At 52.5% G+C, this 18921-nt stretch overlaps 2 protein-coding genes across 3 annotated transcripts in view; both read left to right on the top strand.

Moving 5' to 3' along the window:
* The window catches only part of LOC138350404 (trichohyalin-like), a 31335-nt gene extending 25008 nt beyond the window's left edge, over positions 1-6327 (top strand). The window contains exon 2 of the mRNA XM_069301032.1: positions 5610-6327. Within this exon, the coding sequence (XP_069157133.1) occupies positions 5610-6327 (718 nt within the window). The remainder of the gene's footprint in view (positions 1-5609) is intronic.
* The window catches only part of LOC123769820 (serine/threonine-protein phosphatase 6 regulatory ankyrin repeat subunit C), a 125051-nt gene that overhangs the window by 62050 nt on the left and 44080 nt on the right, over positions 1-18921 (top strand). The window contains exon 1 of one of the 2 annotated variants that reach the window (XM_069301264.1): positions 18777-18855. The exons of the other annotated variant lie outside the window; for it this stretch is intronic. Within the exon in view, the coding sequence (XP_069157365.1) occupies positions 18782-18855 (74 nt within the window). The 5' untranslated portion in view covers positions 18777-18781. Of the gene's footprint in view, positions 1-18776; positions 18856-18921 lie in introns of those variants that run through there. 2 annotated transcript variants of the gene reach the window in all.

Below are 18921 nucleotides of genomic sequence, written 5' to 3'. Positions count from 1 at the left end.
TGTGTGTGTGTTGTCAGGAAGGCTGACACTGTGTGTGTGTGTTGTCAGGAAGGCTGACACTGTGTGTTGTCAGGAAGGCTGACACTGTGTGTTGTCAGGAAGGCTGACACTGTGTGTTGTCAGGAAGGCTGACACTGTGTGTGTGTTGTCAGGAAGGCTGACATTGGGCGGGAAACCGCCACTTCGTAAAATTTCCAACGGTCTTCCCCCTAAACCAGAAACAAACGAACCCAAGCAACCCACCTAACCCATCGAGGCCCATGTATACCAAACCGTCAGCTTTACGGGGTGCTAATCCATCGTATTAACGCAGTTAACCAATCTGTTACAAGTGGCACGCGTTAGTACCAAATAAAGCACCGCAATATTGACGTTGGAAGCGTTGGCTGGGAGCAGTAACCTGTGATCACCCCCAACAGAAAATGGGAGTGCAGTTACTTCCTTGTCACAGCGGTGACGAGGTGTCACTGCCACCACGTGCTCTGGTGACGTAGTGTTACTGCCACCACGTGCTCTGGTGACGAGGTGTCACTGCCACCACGTGCTCTGGTGACGTGGTGTTACTGCCACCACGTGCTCTGGTGACGTGGTGTCAGTGCCACCACGTGCTCTGGTGACGTGGTGTTACTGCCACCACGTGGTCTGGTGACGTGGTGTCAGTGCCACCACGTGCTCTGGTGACGTGGTGTTACTGCCACCACGTGCTCTGGTGACGGTGTTACTGCCACCACGTGCTCTGGTGACGTGGTGTCAGTGCCACCACGTGCTCTGGTGACGTGGTGTCACTGCTACCACGTGCTCTGGTGACGTGGTGTTACTGCCACCACGTGCTCTGGTGACGTGGTGTTACTGCCACCACGTGCTCTGGTGACGTGGTGTTACTGCCACCACGTGCTCTGGTGACGTGGTGTTACTGCCACCACGTGCTCTGGTGACGTGGTGTTACTGCCACCACCACGTGCTCTGGTGACGTGGTGTCACTGTCTCCACGTGCTCTGGTGACGTGGTGTTACTGCCACCACGTGCTCTGGTGACGTGGTGTCACTGCTACCACGTGCTCTGGTGACGTGGTGTCACTGCTACCACCACGTGCTCTGGTGACGTGGTGTCACTGTCACCACCACGTGCTCTGGTGACGTGGTGTCACTACCACCACGTGCTCTGGTGACGTGGTGTCACTGCCACCACATGCTCTGGTGACGTGGTGTTACTGCCACCACCACGTGCTCTGGTGACGTGGTGTTACTGCCACCACCACGTGCTCTGGTGACGTGGTGTTACTGCCACCACGTGCTCTGGTGACGTGGTGTTACTGCCACCACCACGTGCTCTGGTGACGTGGTGTCACTGCCACCACATGCTCTGGTGACGTGGTGTTACTGCCACCACCACGTGCTCTGGTGACGTGGTGTCACTACCACCACCACGTGCTCTGGTGACGTGGTGTCACTACCACCACGTGCTCTGGTGACGTGGTGTCAGTGCCACCACGTGCTCTGGTGACGTGGTGTTACTGCCACCACGTGCTCTGGTGACGTGGTGTCACTGTCTCTACGTGCTCTGGTGACGTGGTGTTACTGCTACCACGTGCTCTGGTGTCGAGGTGTCACTGCTACCACGTGCTCTGGTGACGTGGTGTCACTGTCACCACCACGTGCTCTGGTGACGTGGTGTTACTGCCACCACGTGCTCTGGTGACGTGGTGTTACTGCCACCACCACGTGCTCTGGTGACGTGGTGTCACTACCACCACCACGTGCTGGGACACGGGTGACGTGTGGCACTGGCGGACAGTGACCCGGGAAAAGGTATATTACTGCTGTTATCACCGGGTTGCCAGTACAGGCACCTGCTGGGCCAGTGTCAGACATCTACACCACCACCATACGAAACCTCTACATCTCTCCTTAATCATGACGGCTTTACTTACGTTTATTAAATAATTTATGAACAAAAAAGCATTACTCGAGGTTGTTTATAACAATAATAACCTCGGGTTGTGGAGCTTCCAAGCTCGTACACTGTTAAATAAATGTAAACAGCCGCCATGATTGAGGAAAAGATGTAGAGGTTTCGTATGGAGGTGATGGAGATGTTTGACGACTGCTGGCCCTGCCTCTCACACCAGTGCCGGATACCACTATATATATGTCGCTGTATCCGGAACTCTGGGCACTATCACCTGACCAGCAACTTAAGGCTATCTACCTGTCCTCGTCTAAGCTATCCTGTACCAAATGTTATCTTCAGTGACATAAGTCTGCAGAGTAAAGCTTGCAATCTGTGTATAAACTTGTGCAATACTTCATTGAGTCCGTCGACAACCCGTAGAGTGTGTGTGATAGAGCTCCCCGTGTCAACGACCGGAAGGGCGCCCTGCTTGCCGTTTGATAAACATTTGAGTCGTGCTTTCTAGGAGACGAATACTCGTTTTATTAGGGAGAGATGATAGGAGGAGGAGGAGGCGGAGGCATTGTGGTAGTGTGTGGGGTGACAGTAGTGGTGGCGGCGTTAGAGAGGGCCCGGCGGGGAGGCAGGTACAGCGCCCTCCCCGCACGGAGCTCGGCGGAGCACTGGCCTCCACCTTCCCGGGTCCAGGCGCTCTTGCTGCCAGGGGGGAGCGGCGCCGCCATAATGCCAGTGACACTAGAGGCACAGTTACGGGATCGTGCCTCGGCTCGCCCCAGTGGCAGGGGTAATGAGTTTCCTTTTCCTTCCTTTCCACTGCTGTCGTAATGCTACATGACGCATATCCTCTACCTCCATCCACGTTAACATCCTAGAAAATGTCCTCCGGGCGAGGCAGGAATCCTTCCAGTCTTATTGTCAACAACAAAAATGAAAATCAATTGCAGCGTTCCGGTGGAGATGTGTAGCGGAGGGCCGTGTAGGTCCAGAGTTCATAGACCCACATACTCGTGCTCACTCGCCTCCCACATGCATGTGGCGCATATGTGGGCGCCTGTGGCCACTTGTGGTGACCTTAGCACCTGGTGGTCACAGCACACATCGTCAGGGGGCAGCTCCGGCCACCATAACACCTCCTGGGAGAGTTTATCTCGATATGAAAATAGAGACGTCGGCATCGTGGGTTCAAACACCTCTTCTACACTTGAGGCTGGCGAACTCTCCTACCAGCTTGGCTCTCCCCTCCACCCTGCCTCCACCCTGCCTCCACCCTGCCTCCACCCTGCTTCCACCCTGCCTCTACTCTGGCTCCACCCTGGCTCCACCCTGCCTCCACCCTGCCTCCACCCTGCCTCCACCCTGGCTCTACCCTGCCTCCACCCTGCCTCCACCCTGCCTCCACCCTGCCCTCCACCCTGCCTCCACCCTGCTCTCCACCCTGCCTCCACCCTGCCTCCACCCTGCCCTCCACCCTGCCTCCACCCTGCCTCCACCCTGCCTCCACCCTGCCCTCCACCCTGCCTCCACCCTGCCCTCCACCCTGCCCCCACCCTGCCTCCACCCTGCCCTCCACCCTGCCTCAACCCTGCCTCCACCCTGCCTCCACCCTGCCTCAACCCTGCCCCCACCCTGCCTCCACCCTGCTCTCCACCCTGCCTCCACCCTGGCTCCACCCTGCCTCCACCCTGCCTCCACCCTGCCTCCACCCTGCCTCCACCCTGCCTCCACCCTGCCTCCACCCTGCCTCCACCCTGGCTCTACCCTGCCTCCACCCTGCCTCCACCCTGGCTCCACCCTGCCTCCACCCTGCCTCCACCCTGCCTCCACCCTGCCTCCACCCTGCCTCCACCCTGGCTCCACTCTGGCTCCACCCTGCCTCCACCCTGCCTCCACCCTGCCTCCACCCTGCCTCCACCCTGCCTCCACCCTGCCTCCACCCTGCCTCCACCCTGGCTCCACTCTGGCTCCACCCTGCCTCCACCCTGCCTCCACCCTGCCTCCACCCTGCCTCCACCCTGCCTCCACCCTGCCTCCACCCTGGCTCTACCCTGCCTCCACCCTGCCTCCACCCTGCCTCCACCCTGCCTCCACCCTGCCTCCACCCTGGCTCCACTCTGGCTCCACCCTGCCTCCACCCTGCCTCCACCCTGGCTCCACCCTGCCTCCACCCTGCCTCCACCCTGCCTCCACCCTGCCCCCACCCTGCCTCCACCCTGCCTCCACCCTGGCTCCACCCTGCCTCCACCCTGCCTCCACCCTGCCTCCACCCTGCCTCCACCCTGCCTCCACCCTGCCTCCACCCTGGCTCTACCCTGCCTCCACCCTGCCTCCACCCTGCCTCCACCCTGCCTCCACCCTGGCTCTACCCTGCCTCCACCCTGCCTCCACCCTGCCTCCACCCTGCCTCCACCCTGCCTCCACCCTGGCTCCACTCTGGCTCCACCCTGCCTCCACCCTGCCTCCACCCTGGCTCCACCCTGCCTCCACCCTGCCTCCACCCTGCCTCCACCCTGCCTCCACCCTGCCTCCACCCTGCCTCCACCCTGCCTCCACCCTGGCTCCACTCTGGCTCCACCCTGCCTCCACCCTGCCTCCACCCTGCCTCCACCCTGCCTCCACCCTGCCTCCACCCTGGCTCCACCCTGGCTCCACCCTGCCTCCACCCTGCCTCCACCCTGCCTCCACCCTGGCTCCACTCTGGCTCCACCCTGCCTCCACCCTGCCTCCACCCTGCCTCCACCCTGCCTCCACCCTGCCTCCACCCTGCCTCCACCCTGGCTCCACTCTGGCTCCACCCTGCCTCCACCCTGCCTCCACCCTGCCTCCACCCTGCCTCCACCCTGCCTCCACCCTGCCTCCACCCTGGCTCCACCCTGCCTCCACCCTGCCTCCACCCTGCCTCCACCCTGGCTCCACCCTGCCTCCACCCTGCCTCCACCCTGGCTCCACCCTGCCTCCACCCTGCCTCCACCCTGCCTCCTGGACTTGTGTGTATGTGCTGCGACTCCTGTAGCTGCCTCCCCGTGTGGCGCAGACGCCTGCTCTCTTGTCTCCCGTTTCCTTCTTCATTACCTTACACTTCTTGGGATTTAATTCTAGCAACCATTTGTTTTCCACTACAGGAGTGTGCCAATGTCCTCCTTTGGAATGTAGAGGAGAGAGTAGTATGAATACACATGTAAGATACTGGAATGTCAGGTTCCAGACCTGTTGTTACTACTCTGACAGATACCCAACCACATGGACTAGACGGTAGAGCGACGTCAAAGTGATTGGGCACCATTCCTTTCCTCCATCCTATCCTAAATCGTTATCCTCACATACTTTCCAAGTGCTATATGGTTGTTGTTGTTGAAGATTCGCTACCTGGAACTAAAAGATCCAAGTAGCACGGGCTATGGTGAACCCGTAGTGGAGTACTATATGGTGGTAATGGCTTGGCGCTCTCTCCTGATGATTACTTAACCATACAGTGACATCTATGGCAGCCAGTGCAAAGTAATTTGGCGCCTTCAGTAGCCAACTTTGTACACGTTCCTTCTGCAGTTACCGGATCAGCCTGGCTGTCTTGGCTCGCAGGTTACGAAGTCAAACAGCCTCATAGATCTGATAACACACAATGGAAGGCTGGCCATAAGTTAGACCAGGAAATAGTCAACAAGCAACTCATAGCATCACTGTGGCGGTGTGGAGGCCCATAGGGGCGGGGCGAAGCATAGGAACCTGGTCCTCCAGTACAGACCAGAGACTGTGGCAAGGGCAGACCAGAGACTGCGGCAAGGGCAGACCAGAGACTGTGGCAAGGGCAGACCAGAGACTGTGGCAAGGGCAGACCAGAGACTGCGGCAAGGGCAGACCAGAGACTGTGGCAAGGGCAGACCAGAGACTGCGGCAAGGGCAGACCAGAGACTGTGGCAAGGGCAGACCAGAGACTGCGGCAAGGGCAGACCAGAGACTGTGGCAAGGGCAGACCAGAGACTGCGGCAAGGGCAGACCAGAGACTGTGGCAAGGGCAGACCAGAGACTGCGGCAAGGGCAGACCAGAGACTGTGGCAAGGGCAGACCAGAGACTGTGGCAAGGGCAGACCAGAGACTGCGGCAAGGGCAGACCAGAGACTGTGGCAAGGGCAGACCAGAGACTGCGGCAAGAACAGAGACTGCGGCAAGGGTAGGCCAGAGACTGCAACAAGGACAGACCAGAGACTGCGGCAAGGACAGACCAGAGACTGCGGCAAGGACAGACTACGGCAAGACCAGAGACTGCGGCAAGAACAGAGACTGCGGCAAGGACAGAGACTGCGGCAAGGACAGAACAGAGACTGCGGCAAGGACAGAGACTGCGGCAAGAACAGAGACTGCGGCAAGGGCAGCAGCAGCTGCACCAAGAGCACTACAGAATCCGTCAATAAAAATCCTTGAAAACATCTCAACTGTTACCAAGTAAAAGAATTCCTTCAGCGGGCAAGAGGAAAGCCTTAAGGCCGAGAGTCTCAGCCAACTCGACGGGACTTCCACCCTTGCAGCTCGCTCTCTCCTTCCTCCTCCGAATATCAGTCAACGGTCAAAATGTGAACAACGGCCGACCATTTCGAAAAATTTCGCTCAGGGCGATAAATTCTTCGGTTTTCCAGCCAAATGGAATAACCCTCGGTTGGGGTAGAGGTAGGTGTGAGTGAGGGGTAGAGGTAGATGTGAGTAAGAGGTAGAGGTAGGTGTGAGTGAAGGTAGTGGCGGTAAATGAGGCCGACGACCTCTTCAAAATTCCCGCCAAAAGAGCGGCCAGAAAAGGTGGTTTAACGGTTCGTTGCTGAGGTCTTGATCCTGGGATACTGCCTCTGGGATACTGCCTCTGGGACACTGCCTCTGGGATACTGCCTCTGGGATACTGCCTCTGGGATATTGCCTCTGGGATATTGCCTCTGGGATATTGCCTCTGGGATACTGCGTCTGGGACACTGCCTCTGGGACACTACCTCTGGGACACTGCCTCTGGGACACTGCCTCTGGGATGGGGTGCACAATAAACTACAAAGTGGTGCCACTGACCACTTTTTTTTTTAACTCTGCGAGCATTATATATCTCAGTCACCACATTATTGACCCTCCGGTCATTAGGCACTATTGGGCATCTACAATCAACTTGGGGGGGGGGGGAGAAGAAGCATCAGGTGAAAGTAAATGTTGCCCAAACGCTACTGTCCTTTCCGATCGATTTCTCAGACTTGGGTTATGAGTCAACGACGTAGTCTACTGCGCCACGAGATAGGTGGGGGGGGGGAAGGGAGTTGGTCGGGAACAAGGGGTCACCTTCTCTGTCTCCCCCCCCCCATCCCCTCACCCCCCCCCCCCCCCTCCTGTAAGTACATAGGGGAAAAAATCCTATGTAAATAGGATAGGATATTTACCTACGTCTGGGAGGCGGTGTTGCCAACCAGCTGGCGGCAAGAGTGAGCACTCCCCCGACCACACCAATGCCCCTGTTACCTAGCAGTAAAATAGGTACCTGGGTGTTAGTCAGCTGTCACGGGCTGCTTCCTGGGGGTTGGAGGCCTGGTCGAGGACCGGGCCGCGGGGACACTAAAGCCCCGAAATCATCTCAAGATAACCTCAAGTCTCTACTCCAGTGTTGCCAAGACCACACCAATGCTGTGTTTTTATTTTCATTTTTTTTAATATATATCTGAGGACGAGTTTATAAGGCAGAGTCACTCTGTGCCACTCCCCCGACCAACACTGCCACACCCCCGACCAACACCGCCACACCCCCGACCAACACCGCCACACCCCCGACCAACACTGCCACACCCCCGACCAACACCGCCACACACCCCCGACCAACACCGCCACACCCCCGACCCACATCCTAATCGCAATATGATAAGCCTGCATGGCCAGATCTTATGCAACATATCGGATTGCACAGTCTCTTCCTGCAGTGTTTTTGTTCATTAATCCCCTGCCATTGTCTTCCTCGGCCACCCTTTCTCCCTCCCAGCGTGGGGCGCCCCGCTCCTGTCCACCCAGGCCAGGCAGCCCCTATTGGTCCAGGGGAGGCACCTCCTATTGGTCCAGGCCAGGCAGCCCCTATTGGTCCTAGCCAGGCAGCTCCTATTGGTCCAGGCCAGGCAGCTCCTATTGACCCAGGCCAGGCAGCTCCTATTGACCCAGGCCAGGCAGCTCCTATTGGTCCAGGCCAGGCACCTCCTATTGACCCAGGCCAGGCAGCCCCTATTGGTCCAGGGGAGGCACGTCCTATTGGTCCCGGCAGCTCCTATTGGTCCAGGCAGCTCCTATTGGTCCAGGCCAGGCAGCTCCTATTGGTCCAGGCCAGGCAGCTGCTATTGGTCCAGGCCAGGTAGCTCCTATTGACCCAGGCCAGGCAGCTGCTATTGGTCCAGGCCAGGCAGCTGCTATTGGTCCAGGCCAGGCAGCTCCTATTGACCCATATAAAACCCTTGTTCGATGCCTTGTGGTCTATATACGTGTCAGCCTTGGCTCCAGTGTTCCATTTCTACCTTGTGTTGGTGTTGCGAGGAGTGCAGTGTTCTCCCGTCACGCGCACACCGTTATCTTCAGGTTATCTTGAGATGATTTCGGGGCTTAGTGTCCCCGCGGCCCGGTCCTCGACCAGGCCTCCACCCCCAGGAAGCAGCCCGTGACAGCTGACTAACTCCCAGGTACCTATTTACTGCTAGGTAACAGGGGCATCAGGGTGAAAGAATCTCTGCCCATTGTTTCTCGCCGGCGCCCGGGATCGAACCCGGGACCACAGGATCACGCGTCCAGTGCTCTGTCCTCTCAGCCACCGGGTCCAGCTTACACCGTCGCCACAACCATGTAACAACCTTACCCTTCTGCGTGCTAAATGTAACCTTGCGGGTGCTCACTCTTCATTTCTAATGTACATTTACTTTGCTCATGTTCCGCCTTTCTCTGTCACTTTCTTGAGCATAAATTGAGTATGATGTATTGATCCCAGTGAGGTGCTGGAGGTGGGGTTGGGGAAGGGGGAGGGGGGATCCTGGCTGCTCTTTGGAGTCGTATTGTTTTCATGAACCTATAACCCAAATCCTTGAGAAAACTGTTGTCATTACATATGTTGTTGCTCATCGTGGCCTAGTGGGCAATGCATGTGCTTGGCCTGATCCGGGATGCAAATTCGAATTCTATCACATTGCTCTAGAGAAAACCCATGTTGCTAACTCCTCTTCAACATTTGTTTACTATTTTCTTCTTCCTTCCTTAGTTTTTCATCAAAATCTAGTTTTGCATCTATCCCAGTCTATTTATGCATCTATCCCAGTCTATCCCGTGTCTATTTATATTATTACATTACGTTACAGCTTACAGAACACATACACTCATGACCATCACTTTTCATAACTTCCTCCAGCTCTGCGGAGACGGGATGAGTGCCCGTGGTTCAGCAGCCATTTCAGCTCTGTAGTGTGACACTGGGACGCTGCAACAGGAAACTGGCTGCTTTTGGGTCTCTTGTTTGCTGAATGAGTTGCTTTGCCTCTTTTACAAACTGAAGTGAACATTTCCCCCCGGCGCCCATGGTCTCAGAACCTATTGGTACGGACCTTTAACAATGGCATAAGTCCATGTACTAATAGTTTTCTGTGACTCCTTGAAGGTGGTCACCCCACCATCCTCAGGTCTACTCTACCACATATATACGTATGAGCACATGTAGATGTACATGTGTAGTCCCACACAACTGCTTACCATCACGTCATGGTTGTAGGGTAATTCCATATCAGAGTACTTGTGACTGTTGTCAGGTCTGAACATTTGAGGTTCCCGTTGTGCTGGACACTTGGCTGTAGCCAAACTGTCCTTAATAATGTCACTGAAAACTTGTTGTGTAGCAATTTTGTTTTTTTTTGTCTCTGCCTTATGACAGATGAGACCATGGCTGCCATGTTGGTATGCCGACTGATGGCCGCACCTGTGTTCGGTGGCGACAGTAATACTCAGGTCCGTCAACAATACTTAAGACCCGAAGGTCCAAGCAGGTGGCCAAGTGGGAACTAGGGACAGCCAACAGAAAGTCCCCAACATGAGGAGCACGCACAACAAGAAGGTATGCTTTATCTTTCCCAGAAGCTGACTCAAGAATTGCTGAGGCAATATTCTCTCTGACTGCAATCGTTTGGTCGGAGGTGACGAGCCTTCAAGACTATATACACAGACATAGTAAATGGGGAACAGGTGGAGGACTACAAGAGATCGCATCATTTAAGCATTCATGTGTGAGGGAGCTGTGGTCGAGCCCGTGCTGTGGTCGACCCCGTGCTGTGGTCGACCCCGTGCTGTGGTCGACCCCGTCCTGTGGTCGACCCGAGCTCATGCGACCTAGTGGGTCGCATGATATATGCATACTTGTATATACAGACTTGTATTCTGTATATACAAGTCACCTAAAGGGGTAGAGAGAGAGACTAACATCTAAACGTCCTATTGACTACTAATTGTTCCAACAATATTATAGGCCTACGACCCACGTGTCCAGCTCAGCAGCACCTCTAAGAGACAGGACCTCTATAGCGTCTGAGAAGCAGCACCTGGACGCCTAACTCGCCCACAGATTAGCACCAGCACCATCTGAGGAAGACAGGAAGGTTACCAGCTGACCCAAGAGAGCTCGGGCCGGGCTTGGGGAGTAGAAGAACTCCCAGAACCCCATCAACCAGGTATCAACCAGGTATCAACCAGAGTGCCTGGCCACCAATCTTATCCACACGTCGCTCAGTCAGGTGGCATGGCACCCACGACACAGGCACCCAGCTGCCAGCTGTCAACAGTGCCACACTACTCCACACGGAAGTCCCAGACAAGTGCCAAGTGAACACCCGTCGTCACTACACTTCGCGGGAAGGAGCGACCCTACTCGACACTTGCCCTCGGGCGACTCTCAAGGAACACCTCATTGTCAGGGGAAAGGTGAAGTAATTATGAGCAGAAACAGCTAAGCCAGTATGACTCTAATAGCACTTGGAAGGGATACTAGGACCAGGAGCTGGGATATGAGGACCAGGAGCGGGGATCTGAGGACCAGGAGCTGGGATCTGAGGACCAGGAGCTGGGATATGAGGACCAGGAGCTGGGATCTGAGGACCAGGAGCGGGAATCTGAGGACCAGGAGCTGGGATCTGAGGACCAGGAGCGGGGATCTGAGGACCAGGAGCTGGGATATGAGGACCAGGAGCGGGGATATGAGGACCAGGAGCTGGGATATGAGGACCAGGAGCTGGGATATGAGGACAAGGAGCTGGGATATGAGGACAAGGAGCTGGGATATGAGGACAAGGAGCTGGGATATGAGAACCAGGAGCTGGGATATGAGGACAAGGAGCTGGGATATGAGGACAAGGAGCTGGGATATGAAGACCAGGAGCTGGGATATGAGGACCAGGATCTGGGATATGAGGACCAGGAGCTGCGATATGAGGACCAGGAGCTGGGATATGAGGACCAGGAGCTGGGATATGAGCACAAGGAGCTGGGATATGAGCACAAGGAGATGGGATATGAGAACAAGGAGCTGGGATATGAGCACAAGGAGATGGGATATGAGGACAAGGAGCTGGAATATAAAATCGAAACAAATGAACGGTGCCCAACCACTTGGACCATGGGGGATCGAACACCGACCCTGCAAGAAGCGAGGCCGAGGCTCTACCGCCCAGGATAAGTGGTTGGACCGGCTGCTCCAGGAGCCTACACCCTTCACATCCACGCGGCTATGTAATTCTGAATGATATACGTAGCATAGAGCTATCTATATATATGTATATATATATATATATATATATATATATATATATATATATATATATATATATATATATATATATATATATATATATATATATACATATATATATATATATATATATATATATATATATATATATATATATATATACATATATATATATATATATATTATTGAAGGCTGGGTCTTGTGACACTCAGATTTCAATAGCTGGGCCCACAATATACACGTTGTGCTCAGTATATGCTGTGTATATAGTATATATGCATTGTGTTCAGTAACTCTCTGTATATAGTATATCATTGTGTTCAGTATATCTGTTTTTATAGTACAGTATATTGTGTTCAGTATAGTCTGTATATAGGATATATTGTTCAGTATTTTCTGTACATTCTGTATATATATATACTATACTATGTGTCAGTATAGTATGTATATTCTGTATATTTCGTATAATAAGGACTTCGGCTTATATTCAGTTTATTTAGTATATTCAGTATATGCAGTATATACATGGTATTGTATACACTTGTGTATATATGCTATACATGGGGGGATATTCAGTATTCAGCATATTCAATATACTCGGTATTGGCTTGAGTTCTGTAATCACAAGACTACGCTTGGATTTTCTACTGGATTATCTGGATTATATGTTATGAATATATAATAACCTGTGACAGGTATGAATTGGTCATTGTGCCAAGGTATACTACTGTGTAGGGAGCGTTGAACTGATAGGTTATCGTGGGCTGGCGGAAGGGTTAACATACGATAGCGCTTGCCCCTAGATGATAGCTGATAGGGTATCGTAGAGGATTGTCAAGGCCTGCCTCGCCCACGTACGATATCGCATGGGAGACAGCTGAGGGCGACCATGGGGGGTGGTCACACCCATGTATTATGGGGGTAGACAGTCGAGGACGACCTTGAAGGAGGGTGGGAGCCACACTCATCACCTGAGAGACAGTCGAGGACGACCTTGAAGGAGGGTGGGAGCCACACTCATCACCTGAGAGACAGTCGAGGACGACCTTGAAGGAGGGTGGGAGCCACACTCATCACCTGAGAGACAGTCGAGGACGACCTTGAAGGAGGGTGGGAGCCACACTCATCACCTGAGAGACAGTCGAGGACGACCTTGAAGGAGGGTGGGAGCCACACTCATCACCTGAGAGACAGTCGAGGACGACCTTGAAGGAGGGTGGGAGCCACACTCATCACCTGAGAGACAGTCGAGGACGACCTTGAAGGAGGGTGGGAGCCACACTCATCACCTGAGAGACAGTCGAGGACGACCTTGAAGGAGGGTGGGAGCCACACTCATCACCTGAGAGACAGTCGAGGATGATCTGGTTCCCCCTTCGTGAAAATCGGCACCACATTAGCAACCCTCCATGCTCCTGCTTGACTCTCTTCATATATTATCACTGAAAGACAAAGACTCATTAACCTCGTATTTTTGTAACATTATTTTAAGCACCCTGTGCTTAAAAGGTCTTAAGTCTGTGCTTAATAGGGGCCGGTCGGCCGAGCGGACAGCACGCTGGACTTGTGATCCTGTGGTTCCGGGTTCGATCCCAGGCGCCGGCGAGAAACAATGGGCAGAGTTTCTTTCACCCTATGTCCCTGTTACCTAGCAGTAAAATAGGTACCTGGGTGTTAGTCAGCTGTCACGGGCTGCTTCCTCAGGCATAAAGGCATCTGAGACACTTGGCCCCTGGGGTAGGGGCACCTTGAGTTTTCTCAAAGAATTGGGTTCTAGGCTCAGTGACACTACCAGAGACCCAGGATTTGCTAGTTTCTTGTTGCAGTGCCTCAGTGTGGCACTCCAGAGGGGAAACGCCTGATGTAGCCTCGGCTCAAGCTCCAAAAGATCCACAAGCTTTAACCTTTCATTGTATTCAGCAAGGTGCTTCATGTAACCTTCAAATATCAAATGAAGCAAAACAAAACATAAAAAGAAGTGGGTTGGTAGGACAAAATAACATGGCGCCTACATTGGTGGGGACCTTAAAGTCCCCTCTAATGCTTCTCCGAGGCTATGGGTCCTCTTCTTCCTGCCAGAGGTGCTACCCCCCTATGTCTGAATCTCTTATTATCGACAGGTTAGGTTAGGGTTGTCTATAGAGTAGTGATGACGTAGAAGGGTACATACTTTTCACAGGTCTTAGACCCGATTCCACAGACGAGTATACCTGACTTGCATACCTGTATACTGGTTCACGGTCCTAATCTGTCATTCTCCATCACTCTCAACGGTAATCTTCGATGCCTCTTGTTGCCTGCCTTCAGAAGGCCTCCTGACTCAGGAGACTCCATTCAGCATTTACACAACCTCTTACGAAACCTGTACATCTTTCCTCAATCATGAAGGCTTTGTTTACGTTTATTAAATAATTTATAAGTGAAGTTGTGAAGTTTCCAAGCTCGTGTACTGATTAATATATATAAACAAAGCCACCGTGATTAAGGAGAGATGTACAGGTTTCGTCAGTGGTTGTGTAAATGTTTGATGGTGGAGCCACATACCCATCCTGGGAGTGGTAGTGGAGAACGGTCACAACAGTCTGCATGATCAAGAGCACTGAAATGTGTGTAAGTGTCTTGGGAACACATTACGTGTCCTCTACGACACACACAAGTGTCTTGGGGACACTCTGACCGTCTCACTGGTGGACAATAGTAAACATACCCATTATGCCCTCCCCCGTCACCTCTCTCCTCACCCGTCACCCGTCAGCGATGCCCTTCCCCCCCCAGGCTCCAGGGTACGAAGCACACGCCCCCGCCAGGAGGGCCAGAAGGGTCTCTGACCAGCAAACTTGCACCCCTCTAAACTCATCACGTATTTACGCACTCACAGACGAAACCTGTACATCTTTCCCCAGTCACGGCGGCCGTGTTTACATATATTAATCAGTTTACGAGCACGGAAGCACTATATACGAGGTTGTTTGTAACAATAATAACCTCGGGTTGTGAGGTTTACAAGTTCGTAAACCGATTAATGTAAACAAACTCACAGTGATTGAGGAAAGATGTACAGGTTCCGTAAGCTGGCTCCGGAAGTCATTACAGGACCCGTGTACCGTTACCGTAAGGGCTCGTGCCTCGCACGTTTAATAGTCGTGGTAGTTAGGGTAGTTAGGGGTAGTAGGTGGTAATTAATGTGAATGATGTAAGGGGTGATTAAGGGGAGGGTTAATGGTTTTTATTAAGGGGGTGGTTAAGGGTAGCTTAAGGTGGTGGTTAAGGGACGGTTAAGGGAAGTTTAAGGGGGGGTTGTTGCAGGGTGGTTAAGGGGGGGGGGTTGTTAAGAAGGTGTGGTCTGGCAGTTAGTACTACTATAGTCTGGGTCCATTCACGTTATTATTCCTCTGCGACAACCCAACACCTGTGGTGGTGGTAGGTGTTGACCCAACACCTGTGGTGGTAGTGGTAGGTGTTGACCCAACACCTGTGGTGGTGGTAGGTGTTGACCCAACACCTGTGGTGGTAGTGGTAGGTGTTGACCCAACACCTGTGGTGGTGGTAGATAGAGACCTCCCCCCCATTCTTGGGACCTTCTGGAAGGTCATTACCACTAACCACCAAACACCCCAACTACACAATTCAACACACAAAACAAGCCTGCCATAAACAAACCAACAGCAACACAACACACACACACACCTGTCCAATCACCATTACACACATGCACGAAATTCACAAAGGAACAGTCTACCGTGACTCCTGTACTATTGTTCAGGTTTGGTCAACTATATACTGGCTGTTTATAATTGTTTGTCCCGGCAACTGTGTCTGAACAACTCTGCTCGCTGATTGTACCCCCCCCCCTCCAACTACGAGGATCCACCCGACTGTTGTGGCCCGCCTCGGAATATTTGGAGTTTGTATCATCGTACATGAGGACAAGGGTCTCTGTACTCTTCCTCCTCCTCCCCCCTGCATGTTGTGTGTCTGTTGGGCGGCCTTTGTGAGGTAATCATTCAGACGGTTAGTTCCCCCCTCTCACTGTTTCCTGCCTCTCTGTCTGTCTCTGTCTCTCTCTCTCTCTCTCTCTCTCTCTCTCTCTCTCTCTCTCTCTCTCTCTCTCTCTCTCTCTCTCTGTATATACTGAGTTCTTTTTTCTGTCTCCCCAGTTCCCGCCTCCGGCCTCCGACCCTTAACTTCCTTCTTAAATTCCTCCCCTCCTGTCTTCCCTTCCCTCCCCTCCCCTCTCCCCTCCTGTCTTCCCTTCCCTCCCCTATCCTCTCCCCTCCTGTCTCCCTTCCCTCCCCTCCCCTCTCCCCTCCCACGCACGAGGGAGCCAGCAACGGAGCTCCCAAGTTGCAGGAATAAGCTGCGAGGAATATGAGCTCAGACAACGCCGCCCGTCCTCATAAACAAGGGCCCAAATGCGCGCTATACACAGTACGTTAAAGCCGATGACTGCATCTCTGAGGTCGGCCGCCGCTTGCACGAGCCTAGCCTGTGGACGGGATGTGCTTTGAAGCACTGCTCAAACCACATTTAGGGAGGCTGTTGAACGCTAATCTCATAGTCTGAAGTAGTTTGGCGCTTTCCCCTGATAATTCTCTCTCTCTCTCTCTCTCTCTCTCTCTCTCTCTCTCTCTCTCTCTCTCTCTCTCTCTCTCTCTCTCTCTCTCTCTCTCTCTCTCTCTCTCTCTCTCTCTCTCTCTCTCCTTGTCTAAAGACCTGTTCACTTGAGACAGTTATGTAAGTTCCAGCTGAGTCTGGAGGCAAGAGCTAAGATGAACAACTCAGCGGGTGTTCTTCCTATTGAGAAGGGGGGGGGGGCGGGGGTTGTTGAACATGTTGCAGTGGTGGTGTGTTCACTCACAGGATGAGTCACGCTGCCCAATACTGTCACTATGGCGGTGTGTCCACTCACAGGATGAGTAGCGCTGCCCAATACTGTCACTATGGCGGTGTGTTCACTCACAGGATGAGTAGCGCTGCCCAATACTGTCACTATGGCGGTGTGTCCACTCACAGGATGAGTAGCGCTGCCCAATACTGTCACTATGGCGGTGTGTCCACTCACAGGATGAGTAACGCTGCCCAATACTGTCACTATGGCGGTGTGTCCACTCACAGGATGAGTAGCGCTGCCCAATACTGTCACTATGGCGGTGTGTTCACTCACAGGATGAGTAGCGCTGCCCAATACTGTCACTATGGCGGTGTGTCCACTCACAGGATGAGTCACGCTGCCCAATACTGTCACTATGGCGGTGTGTCCACTCACAGGATGAGTAGCGCTGCCCAATACTGTCACTATGGCGGTGTGTCCACTCACAGGATGAGTAACGCTGCCCAATACTGTCACTATGGCGGTGTGTCCACTCACAGGATGAGTAGCGCTGCCCAATACTGTCACTATGGCGGTGTGTTCACTCACAGGATGAGTAACGCTGCCCAATACTGTCACTATGGCGGTGTGTTCACTCACAGGATGAGTAACGCTGCCCAATACTGTCACTATGGCGGTGTGTTCACTCACAGGATGAGTAACGCTGCCCAATACTGTCACTATGGCGGTGTGTTCACTCACAGGATGAGTGACGCTGCCCAATACTATCACTATGGCGGTGTGTTCACTCACAGGATGAGTGGCGCTGCCCAATACTGTCTCTATGGCGGTGTGTTCACTCACAGGATGAGTAACGCTGCCCAATACTATCACTATACCCATAATCACTCACAGGATGAGTGTGTGAACTTCCAGTTATCTCCCCCTTCACAGCAAAAAAAAAAAAAAAAAAAAAAACTGTATTTGCCTAATTGAGGAAGCCAATTATAAAGTGGCGTTTGTTTGTTACAATGTTCTTGTTCTGTAGCCCACTATGCCAGGGTGTTTGTGTCCTGTCTACCAGGGTGTTTGTGACCTGTCTGTCACGGTGTTTGAGTCCTGTCTAGTATTTATTAATAAAAACTAGACATTTCCTGTCATTCTCCCGTCCTCTCGACAAGAACCCGTCTCTGGTAAGTATGGTTGCGGGTGTTTCCTCAGTGGTTAATTCTGGTCATTACACGCCCATTTTCCTCATAGAATTCTATATTGTGGCGTTGATAACCCGTCCTCTTAAAAATAACGTCCACTATTGGCCAAAAGTGGACGTAATTTGAAATGAAATCGACTCACAAAAGTGACGTACTATCCCGTTTTGTGCTTGAGTCGTCCGGCTTACTCGGTAAGGTTAGAAGAGGAAACTTTCAGTTAACGTTTTTCATAACGTTTTGAAACTTTATGAGAATTTCCTGCCCACCTAACCTATCAGAGGACCCTTAACTTACTGTTGTTGAAAAAAATCCCAAATTTATTTTCATTTTTTTCATTTTCAAATTACGTCCACTTTCGGCCATACGGGTAAATGGCCAAAAGTGACGTTATTTTTAAGAGGACAGGTTGTTTCAGTCGTGGCCACCAGGGGGCGAGAGTGGTGTATGGCCACCAGGCAACCCGCCCTCAGGCCTGGGGGCCAGATTCACGAAGCAGTTACACGAGTACTTACGATTGTGTACATCTTTCCTCAATCTTTGACGGCTTTGGTTACATTTATTAAACAGTTTACAAGTTTGAAAACTTCCCAATCAACCTGTTGTTATTGTTATAAACAATCTCTAGGTGCTTCGGAGCTCATTAACTGTTTAATAATTGTAAACAAAGCCGCCAAAAATTTAGAAAAGATGTACAGGTTCGTAAGTGCTTGTGTAACTGCTTCATGAATCTGGCCCCAGGCTCGTTAAAGCACACACCCCCATGCCCACCTACCCCCCAGACGCATTCAACAATTTTAATGTAGTGCATTAAAAATAGCTTTTATTCTCATGTATAAATTAATCTTATTTTCATTAAAGTTCCATGTATAGTTAGGCGCAGGTATAGGTTAGGTTAGGTTAAGTTAGGTTAGGTTAAGTTAGGTTAGGTGTTTAGGTTCTGTTGGCGATTATTTGTATTTGAAGTACGTGAGTGAAGCATTTATAGCGTTGTGGTTCGAACAGAGGACGTGAGCGAAGCACTTGTTCCGGAAGTGTTCGGACGTCATCAGTTGTGAGTCGTGTGTAAACAGTTTTTCATTCATGAACAGGAGTGGATTAACGAGCAGTTGGCCTTTGTTGCCGAGGCCGGGCCGCACCAGGCAGGAAGTGATCAGGTGAGACAATGTTGCTGCCACCAACTGCCCGTAAGCATCAACCAGCGGTCATTCCATACACCCATA

Source organism: Procambarus clarkii, chromosome 45 (assembly GCF_040958095.1).
Source record: "Procambarus clarkii isolate CNS0578487 chromosome 45, FALCON_Pclarkii_2.0, whole genome shotgun sequence".
In the NCBI taxonomy this organism is placed as follows: domain Eukaryota; kingdom Metazoa; phylum Arthropoda; class Malacostraca; order Decapoda; family Cambaridae; genus Procambarus; species Procambarus clarkii.
This window is presented reverse-complemented; position numbering and strand designations above follow the sequence as displayed.